The sequence below is a fragment of the Diabrotica undecimpunctata genome, chromosome 7 (genome assembly GCF_040954645.1).
Source record: "Diabrotica undecimpunctata isolate CICGRU chromosome 7, icDiaUnde3, whole genome shotgun sequence".
Taxonomy (NCBI): domain Eukaryota; kingdom Metazoa; phylum Arthropoda; class Insecta; order Coleoptera; family Chrysomelidae; genus Diabrotica; species Diabrotica undecimpunctata.
In genome coordinates, this window is record NC_092809.1 from 159,108,781 (window position 1) to 159,128,526 (window position 19,746).

At 32.3% G+C, this 19,746-nt stretch overlaps 2 protein-coding genes across 3 annotated transcripts in view; both read right to left on the reverse strand.

Moving 5' to 3' along the window:
- The window catches only part of LOC140446088 (glutamate receptor 1-like), a 114,101-nt gene extending 103,317 nt beyond the window's left edge, over window positions 1–10,784 (reverse strand). The window contains exons 1-3 of the mRNA XM_072538617.1: window positions 10,676–10,784; window positions 4,491–4,643; window positions 3,071–3,328 (exon numbers count right to left, since the gene is read on the reverse strand). Of these exons, the coding sequence (XP_072394718.1) occupies window positions 3,071–3,328; window positions 4,491–4,643; window positions 10,676–10,760 (496 nt within the window). The 5' untranslated portion in view covers window positions 10,761–10,784. The remainder of the gene's footprint in view (window positions 1–3,070; window positions 3,329–4,490; window positions 4,644–10,675) is intronic.
- A 7,524-nt stretch (window positions 10,785–18,308) lies between these two features.
- The window catches only part of LOC140447061 (ras-related and estrogen-regulated growth inhibitor), a 110,786-nt gene continuing 109,348 nt past the window's right edge, over window positions 18,309–19,746 (reverse strand). For both annotated transcript variants that reach the window (XM_072539649.1, XM_072539648.1), the window contains exon 5: window positions 18,309–18,699. In XM_072539649.1, the coding sequence (XP_072395750.1) occupies window positions 18,448–18,699 (252 nt within the window). In that variant the 3' untranslated portion in view covers window positions 18,309–18,447. The remainder of the gene's footprint in view (window positions 18,700–19,746) is intronic.

A 19,746-nucleotide genomic window follows, 5' to 3' on the forward strand; every position in this document is an offset into this window, starting at 1 on the left:
AATACAAGCGGCACATAACGACAGCCTAAGAGAAGCAGTCAACGTACCGAGATACGTTGCAGAAAGATTCCTCTTTAGATAACTACAACAAATTAGAGTGACTGATATAATAAAGGAAAAAGCAAGGACAAAGTTTGCGGAGATAGAGAACCATTTCAGTCACATGTTATGAAAGATCATTAGGCACGACGCTTTCCGCAGATGGAAGCACAAAAGACCCAAACAACAAATAGTAGAATAAAATCAAAATACTAGACAGAAAATCAACACACACTAGAGAGAAAACAAAACATCAGAAAGAAAACACTCAATAAACAACAACAACAACGCACAAAGAAGATAGTTCGTAGCTCATAACACTCGTGGACAATCGCAAAATACAACGTGGGCCCAGTTGCCTTAAGTGGACAAACTTTATATTGTCATATTGTCACATATTTGCATATTTTTTCAATGTTATAATATAAATATTACACTAATTATGACTTTTTGTTGTAGGGCTACCTACAAATAAAAATCAAAAAATACCCAAAAAACAAAAATTAAAAAACACTAACAAAAACCAGCGCAATCCAACGAAAAAAACTAACAAAAAACCCCAAAAACCCGGGCACGTAGGGCCCAACCCCTTGAGCACCAAGTTGCCGAACTGAGCCTAGCTCAGAGCGAAGTAGCAGAGCAGTTTGAATTCAGTTAGGAAACCATGTTGGAGTTTTATTATCCAGGACTCCCACGTGAAGAGCATTTGGCTGATAGTTGTGTCCCTATCGCGCATCAGAGTGCTATAGGGGGAAAAAAGATGGTCTGTAGCATTGAAGCGGGGTAGAGTGACTCCTGTTTATACTCGAGTTAATACACCTCGCTCCAATGAATTGTTACACCCGAACGTAATTCTTAGGGGTGAACATGTCTCACAGACTGTGTTTAATTAAATTGCTTGCTTGTTTCAGCCAAGTTAGTCCCTCACGGGCTTTCCTAGAGCTTAGTGCTGGGTTCTGCTCCTGTTCTATTTTCCATACTTTGTAGCTGAGAATTATTATTCAACTACAATTCGGTGTTATTATTTCGACAATCCTTTTTCATGTAAGACACTGAAGAGAAATATTTAGTAAGTCCATACCCAGTAAATGGACTTGGGTAAAGGAGTATTTGACTTTTTGCATTTGACTATAGACTAACTATAGACCTATTGCCTTGTTACCAGCACTATCAAAAATTATTGAAAGGCTTATATTCGACTTATGCCCTTTCTCCTTAAACATAATATTTTATCGCAAAATCAGTTCGGCTTTTTGTCTAATAAATGTACTAGAGATGTCATGTTTTCTGTGTTACATGAGGTATATCTATTACTAAATAGTAACCTCTCCTTTGCCACCGTTTTTTGCGACTATTCCAAAGCCTTTGACTGCGTAAATCACGACATTCTGTTAAAAAAATTAACTTTTTATGGAATTCGGGGTGTGCCTTTGAATTGGTCCAAAACTTACTTGGTAGGTAGGAAACAATTGGTTAGAATAAAAGACACCGACTCTAGTTCTAAAGATATTAAGTGTGGAGTACCGCAAGGTTCAGTATTAGGTCCCATTCTTTTTTTACTTTTCATTAATGACATCACTTACTTGAAAATTAAAGGGAAAATTTTTCTATTTGCTGATGATACCAGTATTACTTGGAGCAGCTCTAATATTTCAACGCTTCATTCAATTATAACCGCTGATTTGCTTATAATCAAGGCTTGGTCAGACTCCATTTTATTTAGCTTTAACGTGGATAAGACAGTAGCATTATCTTATAAAGGAGTCATTCAACCCTTGTTTTTGAATGAGAGCCAAATCAGTGTCGTTAATTCCGTGAAATTTCTAGGTATTCTTATCGACAGCGATCTTAAATGGTCCTTACCATACTGACTCCTTAAGGAAGAAACTAGCCTCAGCTTGCTTTGCAATAAGATCTGTTTTGAAGCAACTAAATTTATCTTCTGTCAAAATGGCATATTATTTCTCATTGTTCGAATCCCATCTTCGATATGGGCTTCCATTTTGGTGTTCTAGCACAGCGGCCCAATTTGATACTATTTTTAAGTTGCAAAAAAGAGCAATTCGTTATCTATTTGGTCTTAAACAAACAACTCATTGCAAGACCTACTTAAAAAATCACGGAATTTTGACGCTTCCCTCTTTATTTATTTTGGAAACGGTTTGTTTGATTCGCAAGCATCTAAACATTTTTCCCGATAGACCTGATCATGGCTGCTCCATTAGAAATTTGGATTGTAACGTTTATTTACCGATCCCGTCCACTTAGCTAGTAAAAAATTCTATTCTATATAGTGCAAAAAAACTTTATAATCACCTTCCAAGAGAAATTAAATCCGCAACATCTTTCATTAAGTTTCGTAAGATGACAAAAATATATCTCTCTGAAAGACCATATTATTAAGTTGACGAGTTTCTTAATGTATAACAAAGAAACAAAATTAGTATTGTTTATAATTACATTTTGGTGTCTCAAGCAGTGGCTACAATTTATCTCATTTGTTATTGTCTGTACAAATTATGTAAGTGATACAATAATTTTACTAATTTAAAATTGTATTGTTCTGTTTATTTTTTTATTATATTTGTTTTTGTTTTATACTTTTTGTACTTTTTGACTGATTTTTTTTTAGCTTTGTCCATAAAATTGTTCAATAATTTTCAGTGACAATAAAGCATATGTCTATTCTATTCTATTCTATTCTTATTTGTCATCCCGAGACGACAAAACGATGCAATGAAGGCAGCTCAAATTTAGTATGCAACATCCTGACTAGTGAAGAAAAATTCACTGATTGCTGAGCCGAAAGCGAATAAACAATCAACGATATGGGTATTTCAAGACGATGCAAAGCCAATAAAATTAATACGCTCTCGTAGCGATGGCAAGCAAATGATTCCAATTTCTGTTTAAAGGGAAATCTTGCCATGCTTTCGTTGGGGAATGGTAGTACTGTTTATTTCATAAAAACTTTCACACAAGAAAACTGCCTAATTCTATATACCTCGTTTTAGTTAAAAACATTACTTACCGTCATTAGAATCATATAAGTAAATAATCTGCCTCCATCCGTAATACTTAACCGTATCTATTATGGCCTTATGATATTCAGGTCGCATTGAAATGGCATAGTCCATAAATCCCGAAGACGGGGCTAATACTTTTTCTGGAAACCAAGGCGTTACAAAAGGCATTTGAAAAGTATTACTATAGGAATGTAGCGTATCAAATGAATCTGGAGAAACCGCTCCTAACATCGAATATACACCTCTGGAAAATTGAGTGCAAACTAAAAATAAATATTCTGTATTAATCTATGTATATAAATGTAATACTACATAAGATGTTTTCTATTGAAATCAAGAAATGAATAAGCAAAATATAATTATGTTTTATATATATATATATATATATATATATATATATATATATATATATAATGAACATTTGTACAGCCAGCAATTGACGGATTTGTAGTTTACTGTTTTTATTTGCGAAAACCAAAACTTCTTCATCGATGTCTTGACTAGCATTCGAGCACTCATCTTCTTCTATAATTCTCCTAGACTCCTTGGTTAACTCTCGTTCTTGACGTAATAGATCTCGTTCTTCCTGCAGAAGTTGAAGCTTCATTTTTGTTTTGCTGCTTGTCAATGAGGAGCTTTTTAAGGAGGTTGTAGAACAAGATTTCTTGATTTTGGAACCTTGTGGGTGAGACTTCTTAGTGGCTGCGTCTATACAAAGAGGGCACTTCCAGCTGTCATCACCAATTACTTCGGAATCATCCTGTACATTTACGCATTCAAAACAGCACCATTTTTTACATTCTGTACATTCTACCATCCGTTCTTCACGATATGGTTTGCCGCACACAGGACATAGATCAATTTTGGTTCGTCCAACAACTGATGGACCCATATTCGTAGATCTTGTAAGATTGTGTGATTCAGCAATCGCGTGTGATGAATAGAATTTGAGCTTGTTGGGAATTTATCTTTATTGTACAGCCAGCAATTGACGGATTTGTCTCAATAATATGAGAGACTATGATAAATTTTATCAACATAATACATCTTCTTTGATACAACCTCATTAAGTTTGTAAGTAGAAACAATTTTTAATTAATTATACCAACGCCAACAATTTATTAATTACATTTGTAGCTCCCTGATGAAGGACATAACCAATGTCCGAAAGCTTGGAATAAAAATTTAAAAGAGTACACGTTTCATTTTTTATTGCTGCAAACCCACTATTTAACGTTTACTTCCTTATATATATATATATATATATATATATATATATATATATATATATATATATATATATATATATATATATATATTTAAAATAAAAATCCAAGAAAGATAAATCCAATATTTAAGTTTTTGTTGTTTACTTAATATTTACAAATCACTTTAGATTATACCGCATTTAATATACATACTTACTTAATCTAGACAATTTAAATGCATCTGCTGTGTTAATAACGTCAACATACGCTTGAAATTCAAATTTTCTACTGGAAATATTTTGATTGTGCTGCAACATGGCAAATTTAAATGCTGTTTGGACGTCATCTGTGCCTTGTTCGAAAATTGCTCCTAAAATTAATAAACATAATACTAGTTTATTATCCAGTAAAATTTACAGGAGATACTTTATAGTTAATTAATTAAATCAATGATAAATGAATCAAAAAACGTGTTTTAAACAAAAAAAAGGTATTATATTCTTTGCTTAATTTATACATATTACTTATAAACCACAGGTCTTAGTATTGAAGAATCTTTGAAATTAGAGTGAAATTAAGAGAGAAAATTAATTCTTAATTATCAGGTGGATGACCAGGTGGGTCATTCACATATTTTTTTATTTTACATTAACATATTTTACTTGAGATACTTTTAATATTATTTTATGATCTCGAAATACGACAAATTTGAGATTTCCTTGTGTAACTGATTTTTAAACATACCTCTGGCTCACCTGAATTTTTCATCAAACAGTATTACTATATAGTATAACGTAAACAGTATTATTTAAACAGAAAGTTAGATAATAAATTAAAAATATAAACTTGGATAGAATATATAGAAGGCATCTTTCAAAATAAACGACTCGGGCCAACAACGTCCGAACCAGACAGCGAACTAATGTTAAGAAGATACGACAAGAAATAAAGATGTCCTTTCTAGTTAAAAACAAAATTTTATCAAACAATAAGTTTGTCTTTTTATCTAATAAATGTACCAATGATGTTATTTTTTTCTGTACTACATAAGGTTAACCAAGCGCTGAACAATAATCTTTACACTGCCTCTATTTTTGGTGACTATGGCGATCCTTTTGATAGTAAAAATCACATTTTAATATAAGAAAAACTAAATTTCAATGTAATTTAAGGTATTTCTTTTTTTCTTTGAATTGGTTCCAATCTTACTTGTGAAATAAGAAAAAACTACTTAGAGCAAATAATAATGATTCTAGTCACAAAAGCATTATACTTAGAGTACGACAAGGTTTAGTATTGGGTCCTACACTTTTCCTTCTCTATATAGATGACATCACTAATTTAAAAATCGATGAAAAAATTTTTCTTTTTGCTGATGATATCACTATGACCTGGAGAAACTCTAATATTGCAACTCTCCATGTAACTATGCCTTTTTCTTCTTCTTCTTCACTGGCTTTACTACTCGGGGTTAGTCTTCGCTGCATCCAATATCGCCCTCCATCCTCTACGATCTTGCGCTTCTCTTTCCCATTGTTGTAACCCAATTCTAGATAAATCGGCTTTAACATCATCCTTCCATCTTTTTCTCGGTCGGCCTACTGATCATCTACCATCTGGTCTTTAAAAAAACACTGTCTTTAACACTCTGTTATTCTCTGATCGTACCACGTGACCTGCCCATCTTATTCGGTTTCCTTGATATGTCTAACTCTCCTTTCAGTTCCATACATAGTCACCAATTCAGCATTGCGCTGTCTTCTTCAATCTCCTATGAATTCATCTCTTTGAGGGCCAAATATTATTCGGAGAACCTGTCATTCAAATACTAGAAGTTTATTGATTTCCCGTTGGTTGAGAGTCCATGTTTTACTGCCATATGTAATAATTGGGCAAATAATCGACTTTTGGCAGTTTCGATCTTAATAATGTTGAAAGGGAGTATATTGCTCCATTCCCCGCAGCTATCCTTGCTGGATAGCTGCGGGACACCATATGATGTAACACCATAAAATAATAAAACAATAATACCTATTTTCTTCTGTCACATAAATTATTTATAATTTAAGTAAACATGAAAAATACTCAAAATGTGTTGATCAACAATTTATTATTATACCTTTTATAAAGGAATTTTTAAAATAATTTTTTTGTGATAGGTATACAGTCAACTACGGAAATTTATTTTCCTTGTTGATTTGATATAATTTCAGTGTCGTTCCACAAACAATTTAAAACGTGCAAAGTCTATCTGAAAAATGCGGAAATTAACATTAAATTATATTTTTCAATTCCAATTCCATTTTTGCGGATACGTTTTAGATTTGCGAATATGGATAACGAAATTTAGAAACAGGATATTATTCTAAAATTGTCTAAAATTGAAAAAAGTGAAGAAATATTTCTTAAAGTAGTGATCATCGTTATCTGTTTATTTTTTTAGAGTTGAATCCTTAATTATTGGTTATTAGATTACTGTTATTAGCTACGGGTCTATACAAAAGGTAGATTTTTCATATATAGATATTTGTTCATTAGATAGAATAGTATGACAAAATAGTATTTTAAATATAAAACCCGTAAACTACTTTTCGAAACCAAATTCAGATTTTTGCTTTAATCTGTGCCTTCTAAGAATTGCAAAGCAAAACAGACGTTGATAAAGACGTTATTAGAGACATGGGGAATATAAAAATTGCATTCCACAATATATCTCCTCAACTAAGCAAAAATTCTTAACGAATTGGTTTCTTGTACTCGTACAGAGTATATCGGAATAAAAGTAAAAAGACAGTTAAGATTTGATTTCACGTATAGTGCGTTTCACGCAATGGAACGAGGAAAGATATAGAGAAAACCAGAATCGAAATACCACCCGCACATATCACGAGAACAGAAATAATAATGGACGAAATGAACAGGAGTATCGAGAAAACCGATACAATTTCGACAGACCAAGAGAAACTAGAAGAGTGGTCAATAATACCCAGATAGAATATGAAGAAGGATGACAAAGTGACGAAATGAGAAGCACTGAAGACTAACAGGCATCTTTTCACGAAGGCGCTCACTAGAAACAAAAAATCAAACGGGAATTTTTTGTCACCCGAAGGAATTTGTAAAACTTGCAGGAAATAATGGTCAAAGAAATGAAATAAATTTAAAATTTGTCGATGGATTTATCAATGGGAAACCAATTAAAATTCTGATAGACACTGAATCGGAAATAACGCTAGTCAACAGAAAGGTAATAGATGAAGTTAATTTAACCAATTTAATTTACAAAATACCTAGGGTAAATTTAGTTTTGGCGCAAATAAACGGACATTAGCAACGATAAATGAAGGCATACAAATAAAGATTAGGATTGGGTAAGAAATTTTATGCACTACAATGTGTGATCATTTTAAACATGTCGCATGACATGATCAAAGAAGTGGACGAATAGACAGAGAAACATGTAGTACTTGATTTCAAAAATAACAAGATGGAACTCACGGAAGAAAAACAAGAAGAACAGGACAAACTAAAAAGAGACAAGGAATATGAGAAACGAAAAATGGACGATTTAGATAAAGAACAAACGGTGGAGATGAATTTGGCAACGAAACAAGAACAAATAAAAAACAGGAGAAAGCAGCAGATCCACCTGCTTTGATTTTTCCTCGACAGAGTAAGAAAGACGAACTTATGATCGACGCACCTACTGGAAGTGTAGCCTTAGCTCAAGAAAAAGGATGGATGACTTCCGACATTTTCTGTCCCTGGTTGCTACATTTTTTAAGATATTTAAAGGCTTCTAAAACCAACCAAGTTTTGTTGTTACTCGATGATCATGGTAGTCATGAGTTTTGAAGCTCTCCAGTTTGCACAAGAAAACGGTATTATTATGAATTGTTTTCCTGCTCACTGCTCTTATCACGTTTAACCATTGGACGTAGGATTTTTTAGACTACTTTAAACTTAGTACGGCCAAGAAATTCAATTATGGCTGTGACAGAATCTAAGTAAAACAGTTACCCAATTTAAAGTAGCCAGTATCTTTAATAGAGCATATTTAAAAAGTTCTGCTCTTTCATCAAATGCAATAAATGCATTTAAAAAGGCAGGAATAGGACCGTTCAATCCAGATGTCTTCAAGGATTGGAAATTTTTACCGTCTATAACAACAGATAGAGAAAATTATGAACAAAACCCACTACCAGGATGTTCTGACGAGAACTCATTACCGGAACATCGGAACCAAAATGTTTCTTCGATTGAAGGTTTATCAAAAATCACTGATCAGAAATCAACATCATCGTCAGTTCTAAACATCTCGGTCGAAGATATTTGTCTTCCTCCTTTAGCTGGAGTATCTGAAGTAACTCAGAAAACGGGGTAAAACAGGATATTTAAATTCAACGCCAGAAATTAATAATATAAAGCAAAAAAATGCAGAAAAAGAAGCAAAAAAAAAACAAGACGCAAGAAAAGTGAAAAGGCAAGTTCGTGTTTCAACTAAAAACAGTTCTGAAGACGATTGTAAATCTTCTTTTGACGAAGATGACTCGGACGATGCAGCTTGCATTTACTAAATAATTAAAATTATTATGGAGCTTTTTTCTTAAGGGGTCCATCATAGGCACATTTCCCCTGCTATGTATATATATCAGAGGACGAAATAAAAAAAGCAATAAGCACTACAGAAAGATTTTAAACAAGGAGATTCTATCTCACTCAAGCTATTTATTTGAGCTCTAGAAGATATGAACGAATGGGCGAATAAAAGAGTGGCGGTAGACGGCGGAAACCTGAATCACCTGAGATTTGTCGACGATGTTGCGTTAATAGCAAAGGACAGAAAAGAATTTCAGGAAATGCTATGAGACCTCAATACAAAACCAAAAGGAATAGAACTAAAAATAAATCTAGCAAAAATTAAATATCTAACAAACGAATCTCTAGATTTAACTGAGGATATAACTCTGGACAATAATAACACAGAAATAAGTTAAGTCGTATATATACGTAGGACAAAAATCGAATTAGCAAAGCCTAACTTAACGTCTGATTTAAATAAAAGATGTTTCTTAGCATGAGTAGCATTTTGGAAGATTATAAACAGAATTTAAATCAAACTTACCAGATACTTTAAAGGCAAAAACTTTCGATCAATACGTGTTACCGGTACTGACATATAATTTAATGGAATTGAAACATGAGCTTTTAATAACAACATAGTCCACAAACTCCAAATGACTCAGAGAGCTAATACAAGGTGAATGCACAACATTATGCTCAGCGATCGCAAGTCGAATGACGAAATAAGAAGACAAAGAAAAGTTACAGATTTAATCCAAAGGATTGTCATGTTAAAATGGAACAGGGCAGGAGACATAGGAAGAATGGAAGACAACTGTTAAAAGCGAACCAGACTGATGACATCAAGCGAATGGCTGGTCACGAATAGATGCAAAAAACAACAAACGTAAATAACTGTTAGTGTCTAGTATATACATACATATTTTTTCTGAGACTAACCATGTCAGTGAGCAAGAAATTGTGAAAAATTTGAGTTGTAAAACACTTTCTGAACGCAAAAATTTATATTTTGGGAATCGTCTAGAGTACCAACATTATTATAAATATATTTAAATAAGGAGAGCAATCAAAAGATTTATCGAGAATTTTTAAGTAGGTATGATATTTTATAACTTTTGTTTTCATTTCAACGATTGGTCAAGACAAAAATGTAGCAATTAAACAGTTTTGTAGGTTATCATTGGCAGAAAACAAAATAAATGGATTAATTTGAGCCCATAAAGTTCGCCCATTTATAATATAGTAAATATATTACAACTAAATACCAAAACCTGTGAACTAACGTAGAAATAAGGTTACCGAAAAATGATTTGTGTTAAAGACATGGGTTATGGCTTTTAAAGAAGATTTCTACATGGCTGGTCAAAACACAAAACACATGGATAATATTAAATATCATTGGAAGTGACTTAAAATTGCAAAAACCGTTTGATTATATAGTAAACGATAAGCAAAAGTCTAATTAATAAAGTGTTAATATGTTTATCTGTGAGTATTTATACCATTAGGATGTTAGCAATTACCACAATATCATCGGTATTTTAAAGGTATTTTAAAAAGACATTGAATTGTTTCGTTCTTTTAGAGTTATATAAATACAATTATTGTTGAATAAAATTGATTTTCTGATATAAAACTTTATCTAAACTATGATATAGTACATATAAGCAAGAGGCTCTAGTATTGACAAATGTTTATTTCAAAGAGTTTTCTCAGTGTAATGTAATCTTAAGTTAATCCAAATTATTCCCGGATAAATCAAATTGTACACTGCAATAAATAATAACACGAACTTTAAAATGCTCTGCTTTCACTTACCCAGTGGTATTTTTTCGGCTGTAGCCCAGATTCCACTAAAAAACGTAAAAAATACAATTCCGAGGCACAAATTTGTGGTGCCCATGACGTGATAAAACTGCCGCAGCTTCTGGACCGAATCTCACAACAAAGAGTCGCTGGGCGTTGCGGCGCTTGCGTTTTGAAAGCGCCCTTTACCGTCGTTCCACCTTAGATTAAATAAATTTATTACTTTTTTATTTTATTGTTTTTTTTTTCTCGTTGGGGCTCGAAGGATTATAAAGACAATCTAAAAATTAGATTTTACTACATAGAGACATAGCCACATGAATCGAAAAGTGCCGTTGTCTATATTTCTATTAGACATTTAAATATTGATACAACTTTTTATTATTTAATATAACTTTTTGTCGTATCGTAACGAAAAAAAAACCTATGCATATTTAAGAAAGATAAATTTCAAATAATTAGGAAGATTATACAGTGTGTAAAAGCCAAATGGAATAAATTCATTATTAAGGTTACTGTACATATTTATAAAAAATCCCGAAACACGTCAAATTTAAATTATAACTTGACATTCTTTAACGTGAAAATGCAACCCCTACCTTCAACCCCCTTAGAATGACAGGTACAATCCCCAATTTTTAAAATAGGAAGTATAGGCTTGTTATATATCGTTTGAAAGGTCTTTTTATTCTCCATTCAAAAATATTGTCGCTTTTAAGTTTATTAAGATTAATATAATATATATAATGTAATATTATAAATAAATTAAGATCATGTGGTTACAGAAATTCGCTACAATACAATCAAAAACTAAAATGTAATGCAAAACGTAATAAAATGTAGAACACGATGTTCACCGCGAACGTCTTGGCAATATCCTAATCTCAAATAAAACTGTTTTCTAACATTATTTAACATAACAGGCGTGATCGACCTAATCGCAAGCGTTATTCGTTCTTTTAAGTAATTTAAATCAGAAGGTTTAGTTTTGTACACATGGCTCTTCACATATCCCCATAAAAAGAAATCTAATAATGTAAGATCAGGTGATCGCGCTGGCCATTCAATCGATCCTCGCCTCCCTATCCACCGATTGGGAAATATTGTATCGAAGTACTGCCGGACATTAAGTTGGTAATGTGGTGGTGCTCCAACCTGCTGAAACCATATCGTATTCGCTGGAACTTGAGGGTTTCCTGGATCAGAATATAAATTTGCCAACGTTGGAATGACATTATTTTGAAGTAGTGCCAAATAATTGTTACTATTCAAGTTGCCCTCAATGAAAAAGGGACAAATGATATTGTTTCCTACAATCCTTGCCCAAACATTAACCTTTTGAGGGTATTGAGTGTGTTCTTCTCTCATCCAGTGAGGATCTTCCGTGGCCCAGTAGCGGCAATTTTGCCGATTAGCATGACCGTTAAGTGTAAAAGTACACTCATCAGAAAACATAACGTCTTCTAATTGGATAATATTGTTATCCAACATGTCCATCATTTGCTCACAAAAAAAAGTTCTCCTATCAAAATCATCTTTCATGAGCTCCTGAGTAGGTATCATCTTATAGGGATGCAATTTATTTTCTTTTAATATGTTTACTATCGATGTATGGCTAGCATTGAATGTAGTGGATGCCTGTCTACTCGATGTATGTGGATTTTCCTGAAACTCAAGCAACACACCTAATTTGAGTTCATCACTCAGTGCATTGGCAGCTGCTTTTTTTTATCTGCCTTACATGACCAAATTCGTGAAACTGCTTCTCTGTTTTACTTATTGTTCCTTGGGATATAGGTGGTAAATTAGGAAATATCTCATGAAATAGGCGAATTACTTCATGTTGTGGTTGGATGTTATCTCCGTAACCAATCATTTGTAAAACTGTTATTTTATGCATTTCCGTTAATCTAACCATTTTTCAGAATTGAATTGAACGAACTTTTTACTTAAATTAAAATACTGACAACTTAAATAAAACAATTTACTAATGCATGTTAAAATAACGTTGCCACGGAAATTCTTTAAAGTTTTTTAATGGTTACCTTCTAAAAACCACATTGCTATGGTTTTTGTTCACTTTCTCATTATCAAGACCTAAACGGGAAATCAGTTTTGAGTATATTTTAACGAATATCGGTATTCACATGATTTTAATTTATTTTATCTTAATTAATCTTAATAAACTTGAAAGGGACAACATTTTAGAATGGAGAATGAAAAGACCTTTCAAACGATATATCACAAGCCTATACTTCCTATTTTAAAAATTGGGGGTTGTATCTGTCATTCTAAGGGGTTGAAGGTAGGGGTTGCATTTTCACGTTAAAGAATGTCAAGTTATAATTTAAAGTTGACGTGTTTCGGGATTTTTTATAAATATGTACAGTAACCTAAATAATGAATTTATTCCATTTGGCTTTTACACACTTGTAATAATATGGAATAAAAAAGTCAATTACAAATTTGTAAAATAAGCTCAACGTGCTAAATGGGCAAATGGACCTTAAATTTTGTAGTAACTCAAACCAAAGAAGCAACTAGGCAATACTATAAAATCTAGTTACTAAAATACCTTTTGTTTAACAATAACTATCTACTTGTTTAAGTTTTGTAAAATTGATTGCACACGATACATCCCTATATAGATATATGTCGAGGCTTGGGAATAAGGATATAATTATTATATTTATAATTTATATTTTCCATATCACTTAGTGACCGTGAAAAAAGAAAAGTTGATAATTATATGATAACAAGCTTGTGAAAGGAATATAAAGACCGTAGTTTGAAATGAATTTGATCTCTAGGGTTGAAGTTGATTACTAAAGCCTCTAATATCGTCTTCAAATGTAGAGACCTAATTAGATAATCGAATTTTTCGTGAAATCGGTTTCCGCCATTTAGAGAGTTGTCAGGAGAAGCACGTAAGTGTGTTGGTGGTTTAGCACAGAATATCATAAGAAAGCACATTAGTAAGACGCAATACTTAAAAGAAGTTAAGAAGATCAACGGATAACAAAATATTAGAGTCAAATAGGACTTTTACAGCAAAATTCAGAGAGCCATGCAATGGTACAACTCTCAATCTTTCGGATATGATGCAAGAAAATTCTACAGAATACCAAGGTACATGAAATGCGCCAAGAGAATGTTACAAAAAACTGTTCTCTGTCCAATTCACAACAAAATGCACAGTTCTCCAACTCAGGATTCATAATCTGGCACTGTTTTCTTCAAAATTTTCTTTCATCTTTAAAAAAACCACCGGCACTATATTTCTTCTCCTGGATTAGATGTTCTTTTACTTAAAGACAAACAGCAGATCCCGATCATTTCGGCTTCCAAACATTTTCTCTAATCTACCAATCCTTTCCATAATTCCCTTTTAACCAATTAAACCGTTCTTTCTTTCCCATTTAAAACAAAAAAAGAACTTACTTCTCAAAAATCTACTTTCAAATTCCATAATTTTGTACAAAACATAATATAAAAACGCAATTTTCTATACCTTTAATGACCTGTTTTGCTGATAACAAAAATTAATCCTTGAAAAACATGATGTAAAGTAAATGAAATATATTTTTTTTACTGAAATTATTTTAAAATAATATCTTAAATACCTATTCTAATGTACATAATTCGGAAAGTCGCAATTCGCAATAATTCTAAAATTCAAAAGTCTATAGCATTTTACACAAACACAAAATAAAACCCTATATAATATCTATATGTATAACTAACATAATTTTATAAATTGTTTGCCTTCTTCTCTTTATATATATATATATATATATATATATATATATATATATATATATATATATATATATATATATATATATATATATAATATATTCCCCATTTATATGCAATATAAATACATTGCGTACAAATGTATATTTTTCTTCATTAACTCTGTCATGGTCGTTCCTAACGGAATACTAAGTTGAAACTTAATTATTACAAATGAATGCACCTGAAGTTTGTTTCGCTGGCTCTAGTTTTACTCAGCAACAATTTACAATAACTCCTAGACCCCAACAAATTTAATTTAATTTTATCATTATTACAAGTATTTACGGAGAAAATTGGTCTTTGTTTATTGTTAAATATAGTTCTTTTAAAAATATTCTAGTGTTGTGAGTTAATACTCTAACGAAATTATTTCAAAAACTAGCCATAATCATTATAATATAGTGCTCTTTTTAGTAAATTGGCAGCTATGTGATACAAATTAGACCACGTTATCCAACAAGGAAGCATCCAACCAAATATTTAATCGAAAATAATAGAGTTATTGCTTCGTATATATCCTAAATAATATTATTTGCAATCTTCGATAACAAATCAAGAAGTTAATTACTTTAACATCAGACAGAGAAAAGTAAAACTGTATTCAAAATTTATAATATATGTAGTATAGGTTTTCATAGTTTCTTATTTCATGATTGAGAAACCAAAAATGAACAGTGAGGATAAAACAGGGATCAGTTGATAGACATTTTATACATTTGCAACTAGTGGTTTTTTATGTTAAATTAGACTTTTATTTTAATATCCAGTGCTCAGCAAGAGGAATAGCTGCTGTAAGGCTGAGCATCACTTCATAAGCACTACCTTCGTTTATCCATAGACTGTCAGCATGGAGGCTATATGTCCCTTATCCTATTACTACCTTCAACTTACAGCATCTTTCTATCTTACCTTAGCCATTGGTCCAGCTGTTCTTATTTCCCTTCTTTATTCTTGAACTCAAGTTAAAAAATTTAAAAACAACTGCCAAAACACCGAGAATTAATCTGAAAAACTAAAAGAAACTGATATATACCAACAAATCAAAGAACAAGTGCACAAAGAAGTTCAGGAAGTAGAAAGACAAAAGCAATTGACAACAACAGATAAATGGAGGAAAGTCGAGGAGATCTTGAGAAATATCACAAAACAAAAATAATCAAGAAGACACATCATCTAAAAATAAACAATGAGTCACATCAGAGATAAAAGAACTGATGACGGAAAGAAGGGCACACAAGAATAAAAACGAACAACAGTACAAAAAAATTAATACAACAATCAAACAGAAAATCAAAAAAGCTAAGGAACTGAGGCTATGAGAAAAGTGTGGAAAAATAGAAAGGTTAGATAAACAATATGACAGATTTAACATCTTCTTCTTCTGGTTCCTATCCGTTTCGGATGTTGGAAATCATATTGGCAATCGTGACCTTGCTCGCTGCGGCTCGAAACAGCTCCGTTGAGGTTTTCTTAAACCATGTTCTTAAATTCCGCAGCCATGATATTCTCCTTCTACCGGGTCCTCGCTTACCTTTGACTTTACCTTGCAATATAGACTGTAGCAGGGAGTAACGATGCTGATTTCTCAAGTTTTAACATACACCGGAAAAATCAAAGAGACACCTGGCATATAAAAGGAGAAGGGTATCGGAAATATCATGGATATAAATAACAAGATAATAACGGAATGTACAGATAAAATAAACAGATGGGAAGAATACATAAAAGAGACGACGACGAGAAAATTAAGGTCATTGGACCAACAGGAAGAAATGGGCCACCAATCACCAAAGACGAAATTGAGAAAGCGCTAGAACGTATAAAAAGTGACAGTAGCAGTTAAATGTGTAGTATTGAGCAGTCAATAGTTGCAGTTTAAGTGAGGTTCCAGAAGGTGAGGAACAAGAATCGTTGTTTCCATCCTCGTTTTGTTTCTCCCAGGTTGTCATCCCAGGCTTTTTGGCAGTTTGGAGACGAATTTGTTAATGTTCAGAGATTTTCAATCCAGTTTCTGCCCTTAGAGGTTTTAATGGATCCAGTTCCCGACCCCAGATATTCAGAGTGAAATTTAGTGAACTTGAAGGTAACTTTTTGTGTTAAATTTTAATGTCAAGATAGACATTTTTTTTAATAATAATTGCTTTCATTATTTAAAAAGATAATTTTTTATTTGAAATATTATTTTTATTTGCCACAGTTTGTAGCTCAGTAACATTTGTAAGTTTTTGTAGCATCTCCTAAGTTTGTAAATGAATAGAACACATGTAAGTTTTCTTTATTTTTAATATAAATCTCTGTAACTACTAATATAGTAATTTTTGTGCCATCTGTATTTTTGTAACTGTTTGTGGTGACACAACAATAAATGTTTAATATATCTCTGAATGAACCATTTTGTTTATTTTAGAAAAGTCTTCTAACCCCTGTTTGTGTTCTTTATTTTAGGAAAGAAGAGCCTTCTTTTCCAGCAAGATTAAGATTCTTCGAAGCGGCGTCCTTATTTCAAATAGCTAGAGGTCTTTCTTGTTGTTTTTCTTTGCCCTTTTGTTTTTGTCCAGGAGATTCTTGTAAGTATTTATGTGTTTAATTTTTTTTTGTAGTTGCCCCAATCCGATCCCTTGCCATTCAACTTATTCACGACCCAGCTATCCAAACAAACCCTGAGTGCCGTTACAGTTTCGTTTATTTTGCTTGCCCTATCTCCACCCCTAGTTTATAAAGCCCCTATAATTATACCCCCTATAATTATACCCTATGAGTTAGTCAAAATATTTTCGTTACAGTGTTTATGATTCCTCCGCGTCTTTATCATCTTTTTCTTTTTTTTTTTAAACTTTTATGTTATAAACCATTTGTACTGCCGCCAATTAGCTTATTGTATATATATCGTAATACCATACATACATTTTTGAAGTGACTACTTACTTTCCAAAAAGTGCGATCTGGTATCTGGCAGTCATGTAGATTGTTTTAGGTCCTCGTCTACAGAGTTTGCTTCTTAAGTATATATGAAAGAGGCGCAATATATACGTGTCCTTTGTTTGTTTCAATATACATTCTGCTATATATTTACCGGGCTTTCCCAGTAAAAAGTATGTTGTATTCCGGATCCAGGCTATCTTCTTGTCGCGGATACTAATATTTGATACTACTAGACCAAACTATTTTTCATATATTTCTTTTCTAGAAAGTTCATCAGTTCATGTATTCTACGATGATATGACACTCATCCCAGCGTGATTATTATATGTTATGCCGGTCTATCAGGATCTTCGCATTTATACACTACTCTAGAATATTTTTTTCTATGACTTCTTAGAGTCCCTATAGCTACTTAACTGTCTACTAGTTCGCTAAAGATTAAGAGCCTAATGCTAATTTTTTTGCACAATGCAATAATTACTTAAATATATGTACAGTTGTATAAGTTGTCTATAAAAAATAGTAGAAAATAAATTTGTGTGTTTCTACCAATTACTAATTTCATTTATAAAGTTATCGTGTTCTGATCTAATCTACCATGTTATATACCATGTAATGTACTTTATAATGACGTGTAGAAGACGATGTTCTAGTAGATGCGGTGGTGTGCTTTTCAATTTGCACCTAACTGATGCATATGCTATTTTTTCTATTATCATGACTAGTTTGAAGTTCAAATTTTTCCATGGCGTCTGGATCTCATTATGGTAGTCACTTATCTTGTTCATTCGTTTTATCTGGGAATTCCAAGTAAGCTTTAAAATTAATATTACCCCAAGGTACTTTACTTAACTCACCAGATTTAGATTTGTATCATTTAGAACAAATTTATTGCAATACAGTAAGTAAAAACTCAAAAGCGATTATAGTTTTATTTTCTTCGACATTATTAAAGTTACAAACCTACTAAATATTAAATAAAATTTCTTTTACATACGATGATGTATATATAATATTTTATATTCCGTTAACATTACAAAAACCTATATTGGCAGCGTCATCTATCAGTCTTTGGGTAAAGCGCTGTCGCTTTTCCCTCTAGCATACAGTCGTAATTGGGAAGTTTTCGTTCCAAGCATACGTTCTAAAAAGGAGTGTTTCGATTTTCGTCGAGATGCCAAAACTGCTCTACAGAGTTCTTGAAAAACTACTGCCACTGGCGCCACCATTTCTGCAGCTGCTACTTCCGAAAAACCGCACTCCAAATGCTTCGCTAAGATGGCTCCCTCTTCCGCTCCTACTTCGCGTAGATGTAACTGAAAAGTAAGAGTTAAAGGAGAGTGTAGAAAAGATTTAAAAAAATGTATTAAAAATTATTATTTATTATGTATATATATACACTAATGCCCAAAAATAACGCACCACCTTAAATGTACCAAAAGTTTGAAGCTATTTTTCTTCTGAACGAATGATTAGATTTTGATGATGTTTTTTTCATATTATAGGTCTATTCCAAGTAAATCAATGTGGTAATGTTTTCTGAAAAATATCAACTTTTTACCCGTATACGGGGTGTAAAAATAAAGTTGTGTTTTTTCATCGTTTTTTGCAACACCCTGTGGAATTTATTAGAAATAAACGGTACATTTTATTATTATTTGAAGATAAACTTGTTCTTTCTTAAGGTTTTAGTGAAAAAATTATCTCGATATCTCTATTATCAAAGATTTTACAGAACTTTAAATGTAACAAGTTTTCATCAACATTTAAAGCAAAGAAAACATTACTTACATAAACTTTATTGAGCTTTAATGCAAATAAAGCCTAAGAAAATATAACCTAAATATTCTTTAACAATTGCCCTTTCCCAAAAACACTTAATAACGAGTATTTCCATCTCTACATCTAATTACTTCTTCACAGCGGTAAGGCATACTTAAAATCAAGCAGCGTATTTGGTCTTGATCAATTGAATCCCAAACTTCTATGTCGTCAAGAGAGACAGGAGACACAAATTCTCACTAACAGAAAATTATTTTCTATGTAAGGAGCAAATGGAACTACATGGATAGACAAAATGTCTAATATATCTTTCACCTGTTAAGAAATCTGTTCGTAAAGCAACAAGGTCCGTTTGCGCTGTAAGAGATATTCCTCCCCAAACCATTACAGATCCACCATTGAATAAAGTAATAGGTCGTATATTACACTGTGCGTAGCGTTCTCTTGGCCGTCGATTAACTCACACTGAGCTATATAAGCAATACCACGATTCATCAGTGAACAACACGTACTTCCAGTCATCAACATTTCAGTCAAGATGCTTTCTGGCAAATTGTAATCTACTTCTACAATGATTTACG